The following is a 19,989-nucleotide window of genomic DNA, read 5'->3' on the forward strand; positions in this document are numbered from 1 at the left end:
TTAAAATAGAAATCCTTTTTTTAACAATACACTACCATTCAAAAGTTTGGGGTCAGTATCTTTTCTCTTTTTTTGAAATAAATTAATACTTTTATTCAACAAGGATGTTAAATTAATTAAAAAGTAGTAGCAAAGACTTATATTGTTAGAAAATATTTCCATTTTGAATAAACTGTTCATAAGTCTTTATTCATCAATAAATCCAGAAAAAGCATCACAGCCCCATTTTTAAAATGTGTATTAGTTTCCATGCATGTGAGGCTATGGTCAAAAAAGCAAAACAAGAAAGTTTATATTTATGTTTGTATATGATACATTTTTATACATTTCCCCAAAATTCCCATAAATTCCTGGTAAGTTTCAAACTTGGAATATTTCCAAAGTTCCCCAGACGACGTTCCGCTCTACTCGGACGCACGTGAACACTGTAGTGGACGGCACGTTCCAGGGCCCCTCTCTGACCACCACAGTGGACAAAGGTTTCTACGTTTTGATTGGATCTGGGTGGACTAACATAAGCAAACTGTCCAACGCCATCAGATAAAGATGCCAGGACGACAGCCAGACGCCTCTTAGAGGGCAAGAAGAAGACCTCTGGTACAGAGGACAGGACTTCTCACTGGTCAAATGCAGTTTCTGCCCTTCACCCACCAACAGACTGATCTCTAAGGTTTTGGCCTGTGACCGCCATAACAATTCCTCAGGACCTCTGGATGAAACAAGATCACAGCGTTCCCTCCAAATACATTCATAGCCATGCTTTCAAAGCTTAAACTGATGCAAACTACAACACACACGTCTTATACGCGTTCAGAGAAACAAGTATCCTCAGTGACCGAGCCGTGCCGTGCAAACTCTGCATGCGTGACGGTTCAGTCTTCCATCATGTTTGGAGAGGGACAATAGAAGCAATCAAACCAACAAAAGAGCAATGAGCTAAAGTAGTATATTATCATAGTGTTATATTTCAATTTCACAAAGAAACGTGCAGCATTTTGTCCATACAATAATAAAAGGACACATTTAGTTTATAATTTGTCTTGAATCTCATTTTGTTAAAAAGACTTGCGAATCGAATCGTGAGTTGAGTGAATCGTTACGTCCCTACTACATGAATATGAAAATGTCATAGGATGGTCATCGCATGCATCAGAACCAGGCTGCCTATCTGCTCCGTTACTCTCTGGAGACGCGTTCAGTCTCTGCGCTTGCCGTGTAAATAGCGGATCCGTCATGACGCGAGCACAGCTGGCTCTTAAAGGGACTGGAGATGACTCTGATTGGTTTATTGCACGTTATGCCCAAAACACACCTATTACTCATTTAGAGAATAGGGACAACGCTTTTACACCATGTGCCGGGTGCAAGTGTTTTTCCCATCATTAAACTAACAAAAGTGGATTCGGACACGTCCTAAGTGCACCTGCGCCGTGCGCTTAGATCGTTAAAATAGGGCAGTGTGCCAAAGCTGTGCAGAGAGACCGCCTCAGACAGAGTTTGTTTCACTGATGCAGCACATCAAGACGGAAATCCAGAACTTTTTGCCAAATTTCAAAAGCAAAATTTGGAGAAAATCAGACCAATGGTGTAGGAGGAGTTTGATAAAGTAGTTTGAAGTTTTTAGAACGTTTTCATGATGGAAACCTAACGATCACAATCGGTGCATGGCCTTTAACAAAGGTGTTTTTCTACATTTGATTCGTTTTATTTTTACATTTTTAGAACATGGCATAACAGGGTCAGGGCTGCCGTACCTCACCGAAGCACTTCTGGAGAAGATGGGCATCTGGTAAGTGTTACCTCATTACAGTAATTAACAAACACCAGGAAGCAGACATTCTGTGAACACGGTGTTATGTGGGAGTGTTGTAACTTGTGTTTTGTTGCAGTTACTCAGTAGCTCACCTGTAATCAACAGGCTAATTGATGTCCCCTGAAAGGAGCTATTTAAAACTCCAGGACTCTCTCTCTCTCGCTCTCTCGCTCTCTCGCTCTCTCACTCTCTCACTCTCTCTCTCTCTCTCTCTCTCTCTCTCTCTCTCTCTCTCTCTCTCTCTCTCTCTCTCAGCTCTGTTTCCATCTGATTCAGATCACAGTGTGAACACAGTCTCTGCTCCGGGGGCAGCCATGTTTTTCTGTGTCTCGTCTCTATCATCAGCTTGTGTCCGCTGAGTCTGTATCTCGTCAGCGTGCTTCTGAGTTTCTCTCTCTCTCTCTCTCTATCTCTATCTCTATCTCTCTCTCTCTCTCTCTCTCTCTCTCTCTCTCTCTCTCTCTCTCTCTCTCTCTCTCTCTCTCTCTCTCTCGCTCTCTCTCTCTCTCTCTCTGCAGCCAGCTTGGCAGTAGCTGGGCTTGTTTTGTGACAGTCCCTTCTTCTTTTCTCTTGTTATTTAATAAACCTTATTTTATTTGGTAAACCTGTTTTGTGTCCTTGATGTTGCTTCCCCAGAGCCAGGGTTGTAACACAATGGGGGCTCGACCGTTTCTCTTTTTTTTGATACTTTGGGACTGTTTTGGCGAGTATGGTTGGAGTATTTTTGTGAGTTTCCCCGGTTAGATGGGGTGAGTGTTCCAGCTGGGTTGAACATTGGATTCTTCCTTCGGTTCACTCTTTTGTTATTTTGCCTTTTTTGTTTTCGAGGTTATTCTGGGTGGAGACTTGTTCTCTGTCGGGGTAAGCAATTCACAACTGTTTGATCATTGATTATATGGTCTACAGTTGTTGTTTTTGTGCTTTTGAAGTCGTCTTGTGCCCGGTACACCTCAGAAGATAGATAGGGATCAGGAAATGTTAGGCAGGTATCCGGGTGTTTCTCATGTATTTTGTACTATGTTAGGCTCAGCAACCATGCTCACTTTTTTTGTAGGGAGTAAGAGGAAGAGCAAGTTAGGTGAGTTAAAAGTTCTGCTGCTCGTGTTTGTTTGGTCCATGATCCTAACTTTAGTGTGCTAGCAGCTTTTGTGTGATGTTCCTTTGTGGACTTTAGTGTAGACTAATTCCCAGTATAAGGTTTGAGTAATTAGTGGCATTAAAGAGCTGTTGCTTGTTTGGGAGGAGTAACATTTTGTAGTTTACTGGGTCATTTAGTTCTACTTTCGGGTTTAAAGTTATTGTGTGAGAGTTAATTTGCTGCTTCGTGTTTTTGTAGTTTTGTACTACTGTGGACCTGTGGTGTTAACTGTGCATTTGTGCATGTAGTGAAAGGACTCTTTGTGTTTCGTGCTTTTGTTAGCAGTTTAGTTTAGAGTTCAGTTTAGTAATGGCTTCTTTAGAGGATTTCCTGAAGGAACCTTCAGATGAGTTGCTTGAGCTTTTTACAAAAGATCAACTCTTGCAATTAGCTTCTCATTATGATATCACCATTACTAGTAGTGAAAAGCGTTTAAAGGATAGTATAAAGGACATCATTAGAAATGTGTTGATTGATAATGGTGTTTTGAAAGTTAAGCCAGTTTCCTTCCAACCTATGGTTACTCCTTTGTCTGAAGCTGCAATGCAATTGAGGCTTAGGGAGCTAGCTTTACAGGAGAAACAGCTGGAGGCTGGGGAGAGGGAACGGCAGTTTAAAGAGAAACAAATGTATCTTGAACATGAACGGTTTCTTAAGGAGTTTGAGTTGAGTGGCTTCTGAAAGATCAACTCCTAGAGGTGATGTTCCTTTGTTTGATGTTGGTAGCCACATTAGGTTAGTGCCTCCTTTTTCTGAGAAATATTTTTCTCACTTTGAACGTGTGGCAACCACATCTAAGTGGCCCAAAAATGTGTGGACTTTGCTCTTACAGAGTGTTTTGGTAGGTAAAGCCCAGGAAGCTTACTCTGCTTTGAGTCTTGAGAGGAGCACTGATTATGATGAGGTTAAAGCAGCTATACTGAAAGCATATGAGCTCGTTCCTGAAGCTTACCGCCAGCGCTTTAGAAGTTGTTAAACTTGTGCATCACACTTATGTTGAGTTTGCAAAGCAGAAGGAGAGTCTGTTTGATCGGTGGTGTACATCTCAGAGGGTGGTAAATAAGGAGCAACTTAGACAACTTATTTTGCTTGAAGAATTTAAGGACTGTCTGCCTGAAGTTGTGTGTTTATTTGAATGAGCAGAAGGCAGTAACTTTAGAGCAAGCTGCTATTTTGGCAGATGAGTTTGTCTTGACTCATAAGGTAAACTTTGGTGACAAACAGGTAGAGTCTCAGAGTAAGGACCAGAACAATAGTTTCCTGATTCATCTTATGATGAGAAAATGGCTAGTGATGGTTCAACTTCAGAGAGGGCCTGTTTTTACTGTAAGAGACCAGGTCATCTTATTGCAGACTGTCCTGTTCTAAGTAGGAAGCAGAAATTCACAAAAACTGTAGCGTTTGTAAGTTCTCCAGTGTTAAGTCTACCTTTGTCATCTTCACTTGCAATTGTTCCATCTGAGAAAGTGGAATGCAAGAAGGAAGAGTTATTATATATAAGCTCATCATTTTTGATGGATGGTTTTGTATGTTTGTCCTCTGATCCCGAACATAGACAAGCTATTAAGATTTGGAGAGATACTGGAGCTTTTCAATCTGTGGTTCTTCAGGATGTATTGTCTCTTAATGAAAAATCGGCACAAGGTTCAGAGGTAATTGTTAAAGGATTTGGTGGAGGATTTTTGTCTTTGCCTTTACATAACATTCATCTACAACCTGATCTAGTTTCTGGTAATGTTGAAGTTGCACTTTGTTCCCATATACCTATAGACGGGGTGTCCTTTATTCTGGGGAAGGATTTGGCTGGTGGTAGAGTAAAGTTGTTCCTGAAGTAACTTCCACTCCCTGTAAACCCGACAGCCCAGATGAGCTTGAGTTGGCACATCCAGACACATTCTCTGTTTGTGTTATGACTCGTGCATGTCAGCTAAGAGGAATGTTGAAGGCAAGCCTCCTTCAAATCAATCAGAGATTCCACTTTTTGATACTTTTATGGCCCAAGGTGATGTGAACTTCACCGGGTTTGGAAAGATGTTTCCATCTCGAGAACAGCTAATACTTGAGCAAAAGCAAGATCCCACCTTGGCACGTATGTTTGAAGATGTGTTACCAGATGAAACATTATCAAATGTAGCTTCTGGTTATTTTATTAGTGATGGGGTTTTGATGAGGAAGTGGACAGATCCAAAAATGTCAAGTCAGGATGATTGGAGTAGTGTGTTTCAAGTAGTGGTACCAGAAGTTTATCGATCCGATATTTTGTCTCTTGTTCATGATCATTGTCTATCTGGCCACTTGGGTATCAGGAACACTTTGGATCGTGAGTTAAGGCACTTTTTCTGGCCTGGGGTGAGGTCAGATGTGGCTCAGTATTGCAGATCATGTCATGTTTGTCAGGCGACAGGTAAACCAAGCCAGTTTATTCACACAGCTCATGTTTTTCGGGTGATAAGTAAACCTAACCAGTTTCTTCCCGTAGCTCCACTACATCCTATTTGGAGAAATGGTTGGCTCCTGAACATGTTACACCTATTAACCTTTTGGACCGTATTGTTTTCATTTTAGGTTTGGTAGGGTTTGTGAATTGGCCAAAGAGTCTTTCAAATCAACTCCGGAGATGATGAAGTGTTGCTTTGATTGAAAGGCTAAGCAGTGTATGTGCTGTCCAGGAGAGCAAGTGCTTGTGCGGTTTATCTGTATCTGGTTTTGTGTTACAGGCTCGATATAGTGGGCCGTACCTCACTGACCGGAAGGTTGTATGAGATTCTAACCAGCAGTTAATGTGAGGGAGTTTATTTTTGTAAGATAATGGTCTTAAATTCTGCCACATTCGTGGAAAGGATCATGTGTTGGCAGATACGTTATCAAGGTCTTGTCTGTTTATCTTATACATGTTAGTGTTGCATTAGGTTGTCCTATAGCAACATTTTAAGGGTGGGAGTGTTGTAACTTGTGTTTTGTTGCAGTTACTCAGTAGCTCACCTGTAATCAACAGGCTAATTGATGTCCCCTGAAAGGAGCTATTTAAAACTCCAGGACTCTCTCTCTCTCGCTCTCTCGCTCTCTCTCTCTCTCGCTCTCTCTCGCTCTCTCTCTCTCGCTCTCTCTCTCTCTCTCTCTCGCTCTCGCGCTCTCTCTCTCTCTCGCTGTTTGCAGTTAATGGCACTAATTGTGTGTTTGCTCGCTCAGGCCTCTGGGGTCGCGCCTGCAGGTCCTGCACTGTCTTCAGAAGCTCTGGCAGGTCTCGGAGGAGTCCATGAAGGTACGGGACGCTGTCTGCTGCGTGTGTGTGTGTGCTGCTGCGGCAGAGCTGATGTGTGTGTGTGTGTGCGCAGGTGTTCAACGACCCCATCCACGGCCACATCGAGCTGCACCCGCTGCTGCTGCGCTTCATAGACACGCCTCAGTTCCAGCGGCTGCGCCACATCAAGCAGCTGGGAGGAACCTACCTGGTGTTCCCCGGGGCGTCCCACAACCGCTTCGAGCACTCCGTCGGGTGCGTGGCTGCACACACATCACACGCAGCACATCCATCAGTTAGGGCCCTATGACATCCGTCTCATGCTTTCCCAAATTACATTTTTTTTCTTTTCCAGATTCCATTTAAATTTTTCTAGACTCCGTTTTAAGTTATAAAAAATGTTAATCAAAAATTGTGTAAGTTTCATGATTTTAATTCATTAGACAATTTAACAGCAATTTATTTAAAAGTTACCAAAAAAAGTGACCTTTTAATACCCTATGAGATACTTTTTTTTTTTTTTTTCAAATTCACTTTTATTTTGAACATTGTTTTCCATTGTAATGGCTTTTGACATTTTCTCTGATTAACTGATTTTATTAGAAATATATATAGTTTATTATTTTATTTATTTTCATAAATGCTGTGTATTTACATTTTTCTGATAAATTCTGGTAAATGTTCCTTATAAAATAACATTTTAATAACTATCATCACGCCTACATTAAGTAATATATCTGTCACCGTTTCTTATAGTCAAACTTTTATTTTGATGAGTTGCTGTGTAGACCTTTAAGTTTCTCTTTGTGTATATGATGATAGTTTTTCTCAAAAGAAGCGGTCAGATGCTCATGAAGTGACTCAGAGCAGCTCTAGAGGTTAATGTTAGGGTGACCGTACAGGCCATTTTTACGGGACGCGTCCTTGCTGTCTAAAATATCCAGGTTTGGCTGTTTGCACTGTGCAGATTTGTGGTTGTATGACATTGAGAGCAGAGCAGAGGCTTGAATCCCTGTCGCAGTGCTTTGGTGTTATACAGCGATCGGTGAACAAACACACACCTAACGTGTTCCTACTTGCATCGCTTTAATCGTTCTCTGTAGATCCCATCTTCTCACGCGCCACGATTGGTTGATTATTATTGGTCAAACTACTTGGATGTTTTAGGCAATTTAATAATCCTGGCCCGGACGTGTCCCGTATAAATGGCACATATGGCCTCCCTAAGTTAATGTACTCGTATATTAAGGCCGCACAGGCTGAAAGCACAGCGTGTGTGTGTGTGTGTAGTAAACAAAACCGCATGTCAGCGCCATTCATTCACACAGAGACACGCAATGCAGGATTCATATTCAAGTAGTATTTTTGTGCCTTTAACATGAACAGACACTACTACATATCATGTATTGGTTTAAGTGTAGACCTACTTTTGATGTATTCATCCCAAATTCTGTGACGTTCTGCATTATACTGTAAATTCCATTGTTATGACCGGATTCCTCGTGGAAATCATCGGGCCCTGATGACTCTTGTGCAGTGTTTCAGTCACCTGCGGTCAGTTGAGGGGGCAGTTTGTGTTTGTGTGGTGCAGGGTGGGCTATCTGGCCGGATGTCTGGTCCAGGCTCTCAATGAAAGGCAGCCGGAGCTCCTCATAACGAAGCGGGACGTGCTGTGTGTGCAGATCGCAGGCCTGTGCCATGACTTGGGTGAGTGACGCACACGTTCCTCCCTGACAGCACATCCACACTCACGCTCGCTACAATCAAAGGATGAACCATCGACTCAAAACAACATTTTAATCCTCTAAGGCCGAAGACTTCTCACACATCTCACCTTCTTTGTAATTTGGGCCTAATTTACAAAATTTGAGCACAAACCAGGAACAAGGCCAGTGCCTGGACATTTCTCGGGTTCAAATGGGCGGATCAGATTTCCCAAGTTATAACCACTAATGGCTGTCATGGGTTTGCATCTTCATTCCTTAATAGCATCTTGTCTTTTGTTCAGGTCACGGGCCGTTTTCTCACATGTTTGATGGCATGTTCATCCCTAAAGTTCGACCTGGTCAGAAATGGAAGGTGAGCCCATGCATGACTGCGTTCCTCTAGTCGTGTTAGTTTGTGCACCGTTCTCGGTCCTCAGGGGTCTAAGAGCTGACCAGATGTTGTGATGTTCCCCGCAGCACGAGATGGCCTCGGTTCAGATGTTTGATCACCTGGTGAAGGTCAACGGTCTGGAGGAGGTCATGGTGCACCACGGGCTGACTCTTCCTGACGACCTGATATTCATTAAGGAGCAGATCGCCGGGCCGCCGGACGACTGCGTCTTGGACCGATCGGTGTGTTATCAGCTGCCGCCTCGTGTACATGTTACGACATCAACAGCACTCGCGTTTTTGCAGAGCTCCGATGTTGCTGTTCAAAAACAATTCTGGCTATAACTTTGATACAATTTCAGTGTTATTTGGTAACTTTCCCAACACACTGTTTCCATTAAAACTATATTAACTAGGGCTGGGCAAAAAAAAAATTAAAATTGTTAAATGTTGTTTTTTTTAAATTATTTAAATGATGTTGAATCGATATCGATTCTCAAAAGCCGCGAATCTATTTTTTCCAGAATTTATTTCAGCAAATATTTAACACAAGATCTGATGAATGTGAATCTTCTCATTAGTCTTCTCCACTAGATGTCACCCTCTTGCGCGACGTTACAACAGAAAGCCTGTCGCTCATTCAGAGCTTATCATGGCGGAGACACTGTTGACGTGGTGCGACGCACCGCTTTGTTCGTTTACTAAAGCGCAGACGACGCTCGCGGTGTTTCAGAGTCTGTCGTCTCACTATATGACGATAAAACACACACATATCATCTCCAGCTGCTCTGAGAGTCACTTCATTAGCATTTTACCGTTTAATTTGAGAAAACTACCGTCATATCACATACACAGCAGCTACAAGTACCTCACGGCAACCCGTCAAAATGAAAGTTTAGTTTAACGTGTAGAAACTGTCAGAAATATTATTATTTAGCAGTCTTAAGACTCAATGTAACAACAATACTACAACTACTAAATATTAATAAAACTTTATTTTAAGGAATAAATCGCAATCCTGTTACAGTTCTGTTGTTTTCTTTTTAACAGTAGACCTCTGTTGTGCAGCACTTTGCCAAAAAAAAAAAAAAAAAGGGTTTAATTTTCATTTGATTAGGATAAATGAAATTAATGTTTTATGCCTTCAGTTGATTACTAGAAAAATTAAGAAAAACATTTTATAAGGCCCTGTTATTGTAAAAAAAAAAATAGGACCCTATACGAAAAAAAGAATAGGTTTAAAATACAGGTCTTTGTCTCTTAATTTTCTTTTTATTAATTAGCCATTTGTGAACTGATGTTTACGGTTAATTTTTTAGAAATATTAATAACATTTGTATTAAAACCATATTCACTGAATGCAATAAAAAAAATCGAGAATCGAATCAGGACATCTGAATCCATACCCAGCCCTAATATTAACTGCTATTGTTGGAAATAAGGTGACAAAGCCTTTACACACATGGTTCATTTTCTCACTCACACCTTTCCAAACCTGTGAGTTTTGTTCTAGTTAACACTGCATGTGTCTGTACTGTGCAGCTTCAAAACAGACATGCAAGCGCTGAGTCATGGCTTCAGAAACCACAGCAGCTGTGTGCATGAGTACTCTTCCTGAGAGCTTTCCAAGCAGTGTTAATGAGTGTCTGTCATCGACTCCCTGCAGTGGCCGTATAAGGGCAGGCCGATGGAGAAATCGTTCCTGTACGAGATCGTAGCAAACAAAAGAAACGGTATCGACGTGGATAAGTGGGACTACTTCGCAAGGTAAGATGCAGTTTGCACCGAGCTAATGATGGCGTTTCCAGCGTTCGTCTGACTGCGGATGTGTTTGTTTGGACAGGGATTGTTACCACCTCGGCATTCAGAACAACTTCGACTACCAGCGCTTCCTCAAATTTGCGCGAGTGTGTAAAGTGAGAGGAAAGAAACACATCTGCACCAGAGACAAGGTACATGGAGCAGTATTCATTGATTCAGTGCAGAATATCGTTTGGCTCTCGAGGATATTTTCTGTCTGTCACCTGATGGAGCGCGGGTTGCTTTGACTTGCTTAGCTGCCTTCATAAGACTGTCTTTTTAATTTGTGTTGACAGTCATGAAATCTTAGTTGATGTTGTGATCTGTTGATTCACCTGTACGCTTACTTTGTGAGCAGGTGTGATCAGGTTCAGAAGTGTTTCTGCATCCGTCAGAATGTCGAAGCAGTAATAAAAGCCCTTCTGATTGTTTATTTTGAATTGTTTTATTGGCAGGAAGTTGGCAATCTCTATGACATGTTCCACACTCGTAACTGCCTCCATCGCCGGGCGTATCAGCACAAAGTGGGCAACATCATTGAGACCATGTGTGTATTCGCATCATTTAACCACACGCTGTGATGTTGGTAGCTTGGGTGTGACTGAAGTGTTCTGTCGTGGTTGTTTGGTATCAGGATAACGGAGGCTTTTGTGAAAGCTGATCCTCATATTCAGATCCAGGGCTCTTCCGGGAGGATCTTCACCATCTCTTCAGCGATAGAAGACATGGAGGCCTACACCAAACTCACAGGTGCCTCACCTTCCCGTTACATGACCTCTGACATTCTGCTCCAGTTCGGTTTTATCTGCTTGACAACACTTGCACACTCTATTCTATTTCTCTTCTAAATACTTGTTTTGTTTTATTGATTATAGAAACACTAGCATTCTTCATTCTGTTTCTATTCTTTTGACTTGTTTTGAAGACGTCCCTCTAGCGGTAGTGTTCCATCTCTCTCTCTCTCTCTCTCTCATACATGTATATATTATATATTATTTATTTATTTATTTTTTCTATTCTATCTACTTTTCTTTTTATTTATTAAAAGAAAAAAAAAAAACCTTGCTATACTGTGTTAGGCTAACAGAGACCTGATTTTGAAATCTGAAGAAATGATACTCTAAAACTGCCAGTAGGTGGATTCAGGTCACGGTTTAATCCTCATTCATTCAGCTGAGTGATTCAGTCAACTCTCTTTATGAACTCGATTCATTCAGCCGAGTGATTCAGTCAACTCTCTTTATGAACTCGATTCATTCAGCCGAGTGATTCAGTCGACTCTCTTTATGAACTCGATTCATTCAGCCGAGTGATTCAGTCGACTCTCTTTATGAACTCGATTCATTCAGCCGAGTGATTCAGTCGACTCTCTTTATGAACTCGATTCATTCAGCCGAGTGATTCAGTCAACTCTCTTTATGAACTCGATTCATTCAGCCGAGTGATTCAGTCGACTCTCTTTATGAACTCGATTCATTCAGCCGAGTGATTCAGTCGACTCTCTTTATGAACTCGATTCATTCAGCCGAGTGATTCAGTCAACTCTCTTTATGAACTCGATTCATTCAGCCGAGTGATTCAGTCGACTCTCTTTATGAACTCGATTCATTCAGCCGAGTGATTCAGTCAACTCTCTTTATGAACTCGATTCATTCAGCCGAGTGATTCAGTCAACTCTCTTTATGAACTCGATTCATTCAGCCGAGTGATTCAGTCGACTCTCTTTATGAACTCGATTCATTCAGTAGCGAAACACCGTCTGCTGTGTGTTACTCAGAAAGGCACAACAGTTCTGTCTAAATTAACACAATATTAGTGACTTTATTGAACTGTTGCATAAATTCAATGTAACATTTGTAATTGTGCAGATATTTGGTATAAAACAGTACTCTTGTTGTGTGATAGTTTAAATATGTAATATAAATATAAGACACAGCTGCATCAGAGGCATGTTTTGCGCTGGTCTTGAGCTTTAGGCTCATACACCTGCACCCAGAATGCATCAGTCTACAGGTCTGGGCACCGGCTGCCTTAAATGCCTAGCTGCGATGTTATTTTTTTTTCCAAAATTAATTAATGTTTTGTCAACAGCCCTAATTAGTATATTTGTTAATCTGTTGGCTGATCCTCACAACTTCACGGTTTGCTATCCTTGTACTTAGTTTTTATTAAAATGCTATTCACAGTCAAGTTTATTCCCCGTTGGTATGTTTAGCCCTATAATGTAATTTAAAGAAATGAAAAAAACAGATCAAATAGAGTGGTGGAAGTATGATGTGACTCTGCAGGTAAAAGCCCGGAAGCGAGTGAGTATTTATCACTGCCGTCGTCTCGGAGTCGGTGGGGTTTTGAATGGGATTTTGGTTAAATCCCTTAAATAAGGTCCGTGGTTCACACGGGCTCAAGATACTTTCACGTTTAGTTCTACGACAGAAAACACACCAGTTACACCACACTCGTGATTTTTTTTAAGCGGTTATGTTTCTTAAAGATGGTTGCTAACAAGCTGCTAAATGGGACTACAGGCGCTGTCGGAGACGTTCAACGTCATCACGCTCAGTTTATCAATATACAGTATTTTCCAGTTGTAGTATAATTTATAGTACAATTAATTGTAGAATAACCAATGAATAGTTTCCCGCATCTTATATTGTTGTTCGACAATGTTTTTTTGCTTCGCCCTGAAATGCGACACACGTCTTCGGAGGGAAGATGCTCGAGTTTCTCGCTCACTGATGCGGAGACTCATAAAGTAAACTCCTATTGTGATTATTACATGTAAACACCACATTTACCGGCTTTACATGGTGAAAGTGAAACTAATGATGCATACTGCTTAAAGCCACGTTAAAATTAAATGTTTGCGGCCACATGCTGTTAGAAAGCATATAGATTGAGGATTTCCTAGAAGCACGGATAAAATAACATTGTGTACATTTCCTAACAAAATGAGAGCTGAAATGATACTTCTTTCACTAAAATAAGTTTAATCTTACCATATCCAAAAACTCGCTCACTCTGCTGTTGTTTAATAGATTAAATGCACTAGAACTTTATTGAATAGTATGCGGGGATACGTTTTTAATTCAAATATTCATATTAATCAAGGATTTATTGACTTTTAATGCACCTTATTTCGAAATGTACAGAAATACGTGCTTTAAATGTCCTTTAGTTATGATTATTTCATTTATTCACTATTCTGTTTATTACTAATGTCTCATTTCAGTTTTAGTTTGGCTCTAGTTTTGTATTTATTCCAGTTTATATGAAAAGGTTCATGTAGCGTGGATTAAAATTCATATACAGAGTAAATCCTTCACTGAACGTTAATGAGTTTGAGAAAGTTGTCGGGAGCTGAAGGAGGTGGTGACGCTGAAGGCGTTTATAGCCCAAGTTTAGCTTTTTAAGTTCTGGTGCTTTTATTTGGGCTTCAAAATTCATCAGTTATATTATCTTGATGGACAAAACATGTAAGCTTCATGAACTATGATAGAACACAGGCTTTTGGATTAACGCACAAAATAAGCTCGATGGAAAAATCCCGTTGGCTTTTTGTGGAGGAACCAGTTTCAAGCTAACCGCCGGTCCGCATACGAAGTGACGTCATAGTTCCCCGCTCTATGATCAGAGCAAAGAGAAGCGGAGGGATGATTGTTTAAGATATAATATATTTGATGCACATCTGGTTTCCTCTCAACAAGACACATGGGCTGTGTGCATGTCAGTACTCCACATGATGGCATTTTGACATAATTCAGTGTGTATTTGAAGTGAATTGGGGAGAGATGCGCTGTGTTCTTTTCACCGATTTAATAACTCTTTAACATCACGCATGTCCCGCTCTTTACTGTCTCATTCATCATGCATGCTGCTTTAGCGCTTGACGTGTCAGAGTTTAGTGTTGTGCTGTGTGGAGATACATGATCACGATCCTTTATTCTAGGATTAGAAAGCGTATTGCTCTGTTTACATGCAGAACTTCTGTTTCAGTCGGACTGAATTCATTCTGATTGAATCTGAGTGTAGTGTTTACACGAACGCTAAATAACGTGATCGGGTTGATGTGCGTTTATATATCACAAGCTTCAAATCAGAACAGGTTTTTTTTGACGTGCATGCTGCACAAATACAGAGTTTCCCACTAGTTGCACAAAACCACTCTCCTACACCGTTTCTTTATTTGTTTTAAACGGAAGAGTTAATATTCATCCACTTCTAGATGGATTTTACATATAAACCGCTGGGCCGTGCTGCTTATATTCATCACACAGTTAAAGTAGATTTATGGCAGGACACTCATGTATACAGCTCTTCAGTCAGCGGGAAGAACAGCTCGTTCCACGCGTCGTGTTTCTGCATCACTGCACAGGCGCAGTCCTTTCAGTTTCAGTGTTTACATGCGCTCTCGGCCGTATTAGAAGAGGAGTAAACCACCCCTTACAGTCCGGTCCAAACTTCATTCAGATCGAGGTGTTTACATGAAGGCTTTTCAGTCCGATTGAGCCAGCAACCCCATTACTAACGGATTATTTGTTTGCATGTAAACACTCAGATTCTGTTGTGCTGAAAGATGAACATGATGAAGCGGGGGTTGTCTGATGATGTTTCAGATCACGTGTTTGAGCAGATTCTGTACTCGTCTGCGCCGGAGCTGTCTGAGGCACGAGCCATCCTCCACAACATCGTCTGCAGACGGCTGTACAAGTGTGTGGGGCAGACCACGCCAGAGAGTCACGTGGACGCCTCACCGGTGAGCCACAAACAAACAAGTGACCTCCAGTGGATGAGAGGATAGTACAAGTGTTTTAAGATGAACAAGTCGTATGGGTTTTGATGACATGAGTGAGCTATTCGTGAACCTTTAATAGGAGAAAGGTCTTTTTTTGTCTTAAGATTGTAGATCCAGCTGATAAAGAAAGAGGAAAGTGTGAATTGTGTGTGATTAACGTCTGTGATCTCTCGCAGGAGAAGCTGCTGGACTGGGCAGAGGAGGTCGCCTGTGCAAAACCCAGCGGCACAGACGCCAGCCTGATAGCTGAGGACTTTGTAGTTAGTGTACGTTTGTTGTCTTTGTTTTTTTTTAAACCAGATTTCTTCAGTTTTAACAATGCATGATCCCTCCGACGCCTACAGCTACGAGCTGTCAGAACGAACGCTGCTCCTGTCACACTCACGAGCTTCAGAAGACATGAAGAGTGACACTTCAACAGCTCAAATTATAAACCATTATTAGAAGCTTACTTTTGTGAAGGCAAGCAGATGTTGAAGGGTTCGTTCACCCAAAAATGAAAATTAGCCTGTTTCTCACCCTCGAGGCTTCCTAGGTGTATATGACTTTCTTCTTTCAGACGAATCCAATCGGAGTTATTAAAAATGGTCCTGGCTCTTCCAAGCTTTATAATGGCAGTGAATGGGTTTTTTTTTTTTTTTTTTTTAAAGTCCAAAACCAGTCAAATAAAGTGCATCCATCCATAAAAAAACATGCCTCACACGGCTCCAGGGGAGAATAAAGGCCTCCTGTAGCAAATTGATGTGTTTTTGTAAGAAACGTATCCATATTTAAAACACTTTTCTCTCACTTCTGCTGACTGTCGTGATTCGTGACGAATGCGGAGAGAGAACAAAAAAACGCCGGTCACTAATTAGAAGCACACAATGAGGATTTGTAAAGAAAAATGTTGGAGGATTTCGATATAACAGGGTTTCTGCGGGGTCTTAAATTTAGTTGTATCAAATTTAAGGCCTTAAAAAGTCTTAAATTGTACAAGAAAGTCTTGATTTCAAGAGGTCTTTAAATTTGGAGACGGAAAGACCAGAATTGTGATATGGCTGAATGTGACGATTAAACTTCAAAAGGCTATGATTTCATTAAATAAACATGAGCGCTGCACGTTCAGAGTCCGGTGCTGCGCTGCTTTGTTCGGTCTTTACCAGGAACCCGTTATATTTCAGCCAAACTCGTGTTTGCTGTCACCTGCTGGCAGAGGATGAATCAGTTAACAGGTTAAACTAGTGCGCGGACGAGTTTCACTGCATGATTCAGTCTATTAAAATACATTTAGAATGATCATATAATTTAATGGGGGCAGAAAATGTATAGCCTATATTTATATCATTTCATATAGTTAATATCACGCAAAGAGTGTTGTTTTTTTTTTTTTTTTTTTTCTCCAAATGTCAGCATGATTACAAATGTGATATTGATTTTATGCAGCAGTTCAATGAACAAGAAGTTAATATTAAGTGACTTGCGTTTAGACACCATATTTCCTGCTTTTGCTCCATTTCACCAACAAAAATCATTCCAAACACAGCCACATCACTGTTTTTGGGTCTCTGAGCATCATGCTGCGTTTCGTTCCTGAATGAACGTTTAAATGATTTGGTTTAATTGCAATGACTCCCTTATTAACAGTGACTTGCTGCCACCTACTGGCGGTTTTAATTTCACATTTAAAGTATCTTCTTTTTTTTAAAATAATTTCAAACATCAGTTTTCAACGTTTTATGTTTAAAATATCAAAACATTATTTATGTATTTGTAACTGCAGGTTAGCATTCTGTGTCCCTCAGAGCTGCGTTAAACAGTGTGTGAATACATCTGAATGCCATTCAGGTGGATTGCAAAGATACATGTTGTTGATACTGATTTCATTTGCTTGGTAACAACCCAGATGCAAGAATTTGACTCAAAAGATGATGCACACTTTTAGAAAAAATGGCTTAAAGGTAAAAATGCCCATCCAATTTACTGTAAAAGATTAATTTCTATCACTGCTGTGAACTAACCACACAGAATATGAAGAATATCGATTCAGGAGTCAGCTGTCCACGGATATCTTTAACCTACCAGCACCATAACACACAGCAAAATATCATCTAATTATCGTTGTCGATAAAATCCCAGAAAATATCAAGCTATCACTTTTTGTCAATATCGCACACCTAATTCATGTTATTTAATCTGTATAATAATTTTATTGATAATTGTTTAAATCAATATAATTAATACTTTTGACTTATCCATTTTCTTAAAAATGGTTTAAAGGCTGAAATTTAAAGTTTATCATTTTATAAAACTTTTTGTTTTTGTGAAAACTTGTCACTCCCCCCACCGACAATCCCTGCCGGACCTGAGACTCGAACCTGCGACCTTTGGGTTATGAGACCGACTCTCTAACCATTAGGCCACAACTTCCCCCAAAATGGATGTGCTTTATTTGACTTCTTTTGGACTGTTGAACAGAAACATGTATTCATGATATCCCCCTAACGAGCGCATGTAAATAAAGAGGTGTGCTGATCTCCTGTCTGCCCATCAATCACTGCAGTGATCCTGCTGTCGAATCCACATCGAAACACAGGTCATGCACAAGTGTGGATCACAGCCGTAGCTGTCAATACCTGCTCTGTATTAATCTCTCAATGAATATGAGCTTCCAAAAACAGTGTGCAATTAAAGAATCCGCTGAGTGCGGTTTAAAATAATCCTAGTATTTTGTAAACTCTCCTCTTTTGTTCTGTAGGTCATTCACATGGATTATGGAATGAAGGAGAAAAACCCCATCAACAATGTCCACTTTTACTGCAAGAAAGATCCCACCAAGGCCATCAAGATCCGCAAAAAACAGGTGCACTCCAGAAGCGACTATCTGCCACCAGAAACACATCACCATCAGCTGCCAAAAACACCTCCCACACCCCCTCCGAACATTACCATCAAACATCGTAACTGTATTGTTTAATGGACCTGAGCTTACAACTAACACAGTTGTATTTTTTAACTAACATTAACACAGTAGCTTCTGTAACACATGTAGCTAGAGTATTTCTCAGTTACTTTAATGCATTAACTAACGTTTACTAATGAAACTTTATTGTAAAGAGTTCTTTATAGTTCTTTTGCACTGTAATCTTTTTGAAACATTTGAACATTTAAATACGATAATGCAGTACACCAAAAAAATAGTTCTTTTTGTGATTTAAAAAAGAAAAGTTTTTTTTTTTTTTATCTTTTTGCAACTTATTTTAATATCATGACTGTATACTGTGATATAAGCTTCATCAATTATCGCAACAGGAAAATTTAATATCGTCATATGCCTAATTTCATAGTCAACATTTCACTCACCCACTGATACCCCCAAAAAACAAACAAACAAACAAAACAGTTGATTATGGATTCATTTCCATATTAAATGAGAGGGTGTTTATGCTTAGATTGTATTGCCTCTAGTCTCAAAGAAGATATCCTCTGTATATAGTTTGTGGGAAATGCATGTTGTTTGAGCAAAGATGTTGTACGTTTGAGCATTGCCTGACTAATTTTATAACCCAGACAAAATGAAGGCCTGTGTTCCTGATGTCTGTGTCGTGTAACAGGTGTCCAAACTCCTGCCGGAGTGCTTTGCGGAGCAGCTGATCAGGGTTTACTGTAAGAAGACTGATGACAAGAGCCTTGAAGCTGCTAAGAAGTACTTTGTCCAGTGGTGCATGAACAGGAACTTCACCAAACCCCAGGCAAGACTTTGCTCTTCCAATTCTGAATCATTCAAGTTTTATTCTTAAATATAGGCCTACTTGGTACTTTGAGCGATGGACTTGTCAGATATATTTCAGACAGTATTATAATAAAGTGGAATGACACGGGGGAAAGTATTGAGCACGCGAATAAAGGGAGCTGCAAAAAGGCATGGAAAGCCAAGACACCAGCTGAAATCTATCAGTAATTGGAAAGCAATCTTGCCCCTCGTCAGTGGATATTAATATCAGCTGCTTCCGTCCCAGCACCTACAGAACCAGGATGATGAAGATGAAACAAGGGTGACCATGATCTCAAACACAGCCAAGCAAACTCTCGACGGGTTTCAGAGAAAGAAAATAAAGCTGCTAGAACGGCCAGACAATCATCTGACGTGAATCTAATAGAAAATAAGAACTAAAGGTCAGAGTTCATAGAGATCCACAGAACGTTCAAGATCTGAAGACTGTGTGGAAGAATGGGCCAAAATCACACCTGAGAAATGCATGCCACTAGTTTCTCCTGCAGGAGGCGTCTTGAAGCTGTCATTACCAACAAAGGCTTTTGTGCAAAGTATTAAATAGTCAAGTCACCTTTATTTATACAGCGCTTTTAACAAAACAGATTGTCAAAGCAACTTTCCAGTATCAAAATAGGAAAATAGTGTGTCAATGTAAAATGACAAGATTAAGCACTCAATTTTCAGTTAAAGGCATTTCATTATTGAATTCAGTGATGTCATCGTCCAGCTCAGTTCAGTTTAAATAGTATCTGTGCAATCATGCAGACGATAACGCTGGAAATGAAGTGTCCCCAACTGAGCAAGCCAGAGGAACCAGAACTCCATCGGTGACAGAATGGAGAAAAACCCTTGGGAGAAACCAGGCTCAGTCGGGGGTCAGTTCTCCTCTGACCAGACGAACCAGCAGTTCAATTCCAACTGCAGCCGTGTCAGATTGTGCAGAGGACTCATCTGGTTCCTGTGGTCTTGTCCCGATGGCTGTCTAGGAGACGAGGTCTTCACTGGGGGTCTGTCTCTGGGGCTCATCTAGGTGTCCTGGTCTCCGCTGACGTTCAGGGCTGTAGAGGTCATCTCTAGGTGCTGATCCACCATCTGATCTGGATACGGACTGGATCAGGCGGCATCGGTGATCTCAGAATAAGAAAGAAACAGACTAATATTAGCGTAGATGCCATTCTTCTAACGATGTAACGAGTACATCGTGTGTTATGGGAAGTGGTTCCGGTTGATCTAATTAATGCAGCCTAACAATCCTTTAACGGATTTGAATATTAGAAGTGTATTACTGTATTATGTGTAAGCAGGCCCGTCGCCAAGGGGGGGGCATTAGGGGGCAGTGCCCCCCCAAATGACTT

The 19,989-nt window shown here is 40.7% G+C and overlaps 1 protein-coding gene across 1 annotated transcript in view; it reads left to right on the forward strand.

The window, feature by feature from the left end:
- Positions 1–19,989, forward strand: part of samhd1 (SAM domain and HD domain 1) — a 30,206-nt gene that overhangs the window by 2,138 nt on the left and 8,079 nt on the right. The window contains exons 2-15 of the mRNA XM_058763695.1: positions 1,723–1,789; positions 6,141–6,213; positions 6,287–6,447; positions 7,784–7,899; positions 8,201–8,271; positions 8,376–8,531; positions 9,955–10,055; positions 10,132–10,240; positions 10,544–10,635; positions 10,723–10,838; positions 14,702–14,841; positions 15,057–15,146; positions 17,618–17,722; positions 18,474–18,611. Coding sequence (XP_058619678.1) covers positions 1,723–1,789; positions 6,141–6,213; positions 6,287–6,447; positions 7,784–7,899; positions 8,201–8,271; positions 8,376–8,531; positions 9,955–10,055; positions 10,132–10,240; positions 10,544–10,635; positions 10,723–10,838; positions 14,702–14,841; positions 15,057–15,146; positions 17,618–17,722; positions 18,474–18,611 — 1,535 coding nt within the window. The remainder of the gene's footprint in view (positions 1–1,722; positions 1,790–6,140; positions 6,214–6,286; positions 6,448–7,783; positions 7,900–8,200; positions 8,272–8,375; positions 8,532–9,954; positions 10,056–10,131; positions 10,241–10,543; positions 10,636–10,722; positions 10,839–14,701; positions 14,842–15,056; positions 15,147–17,617; positions 17,723–18,473; positions 18,612–19,989) is intronic.

The sequence above is a fragment of the Onychostoma macrolepis genome, chromosome 23 (assembly GCF_012432095.1).
Source record: "Onychostoma macrolepis isolate SWU-2019 chromosome 23, ASM1243209v1, whole genome shotgun sequence".
NCBI classification, from domain to species: Eukaryota; Metazoa; Chordata; class Actinopteri; order Cypriniformes; family Cyprinidae; genus Onychostoma; species Onychostoma macrolepis.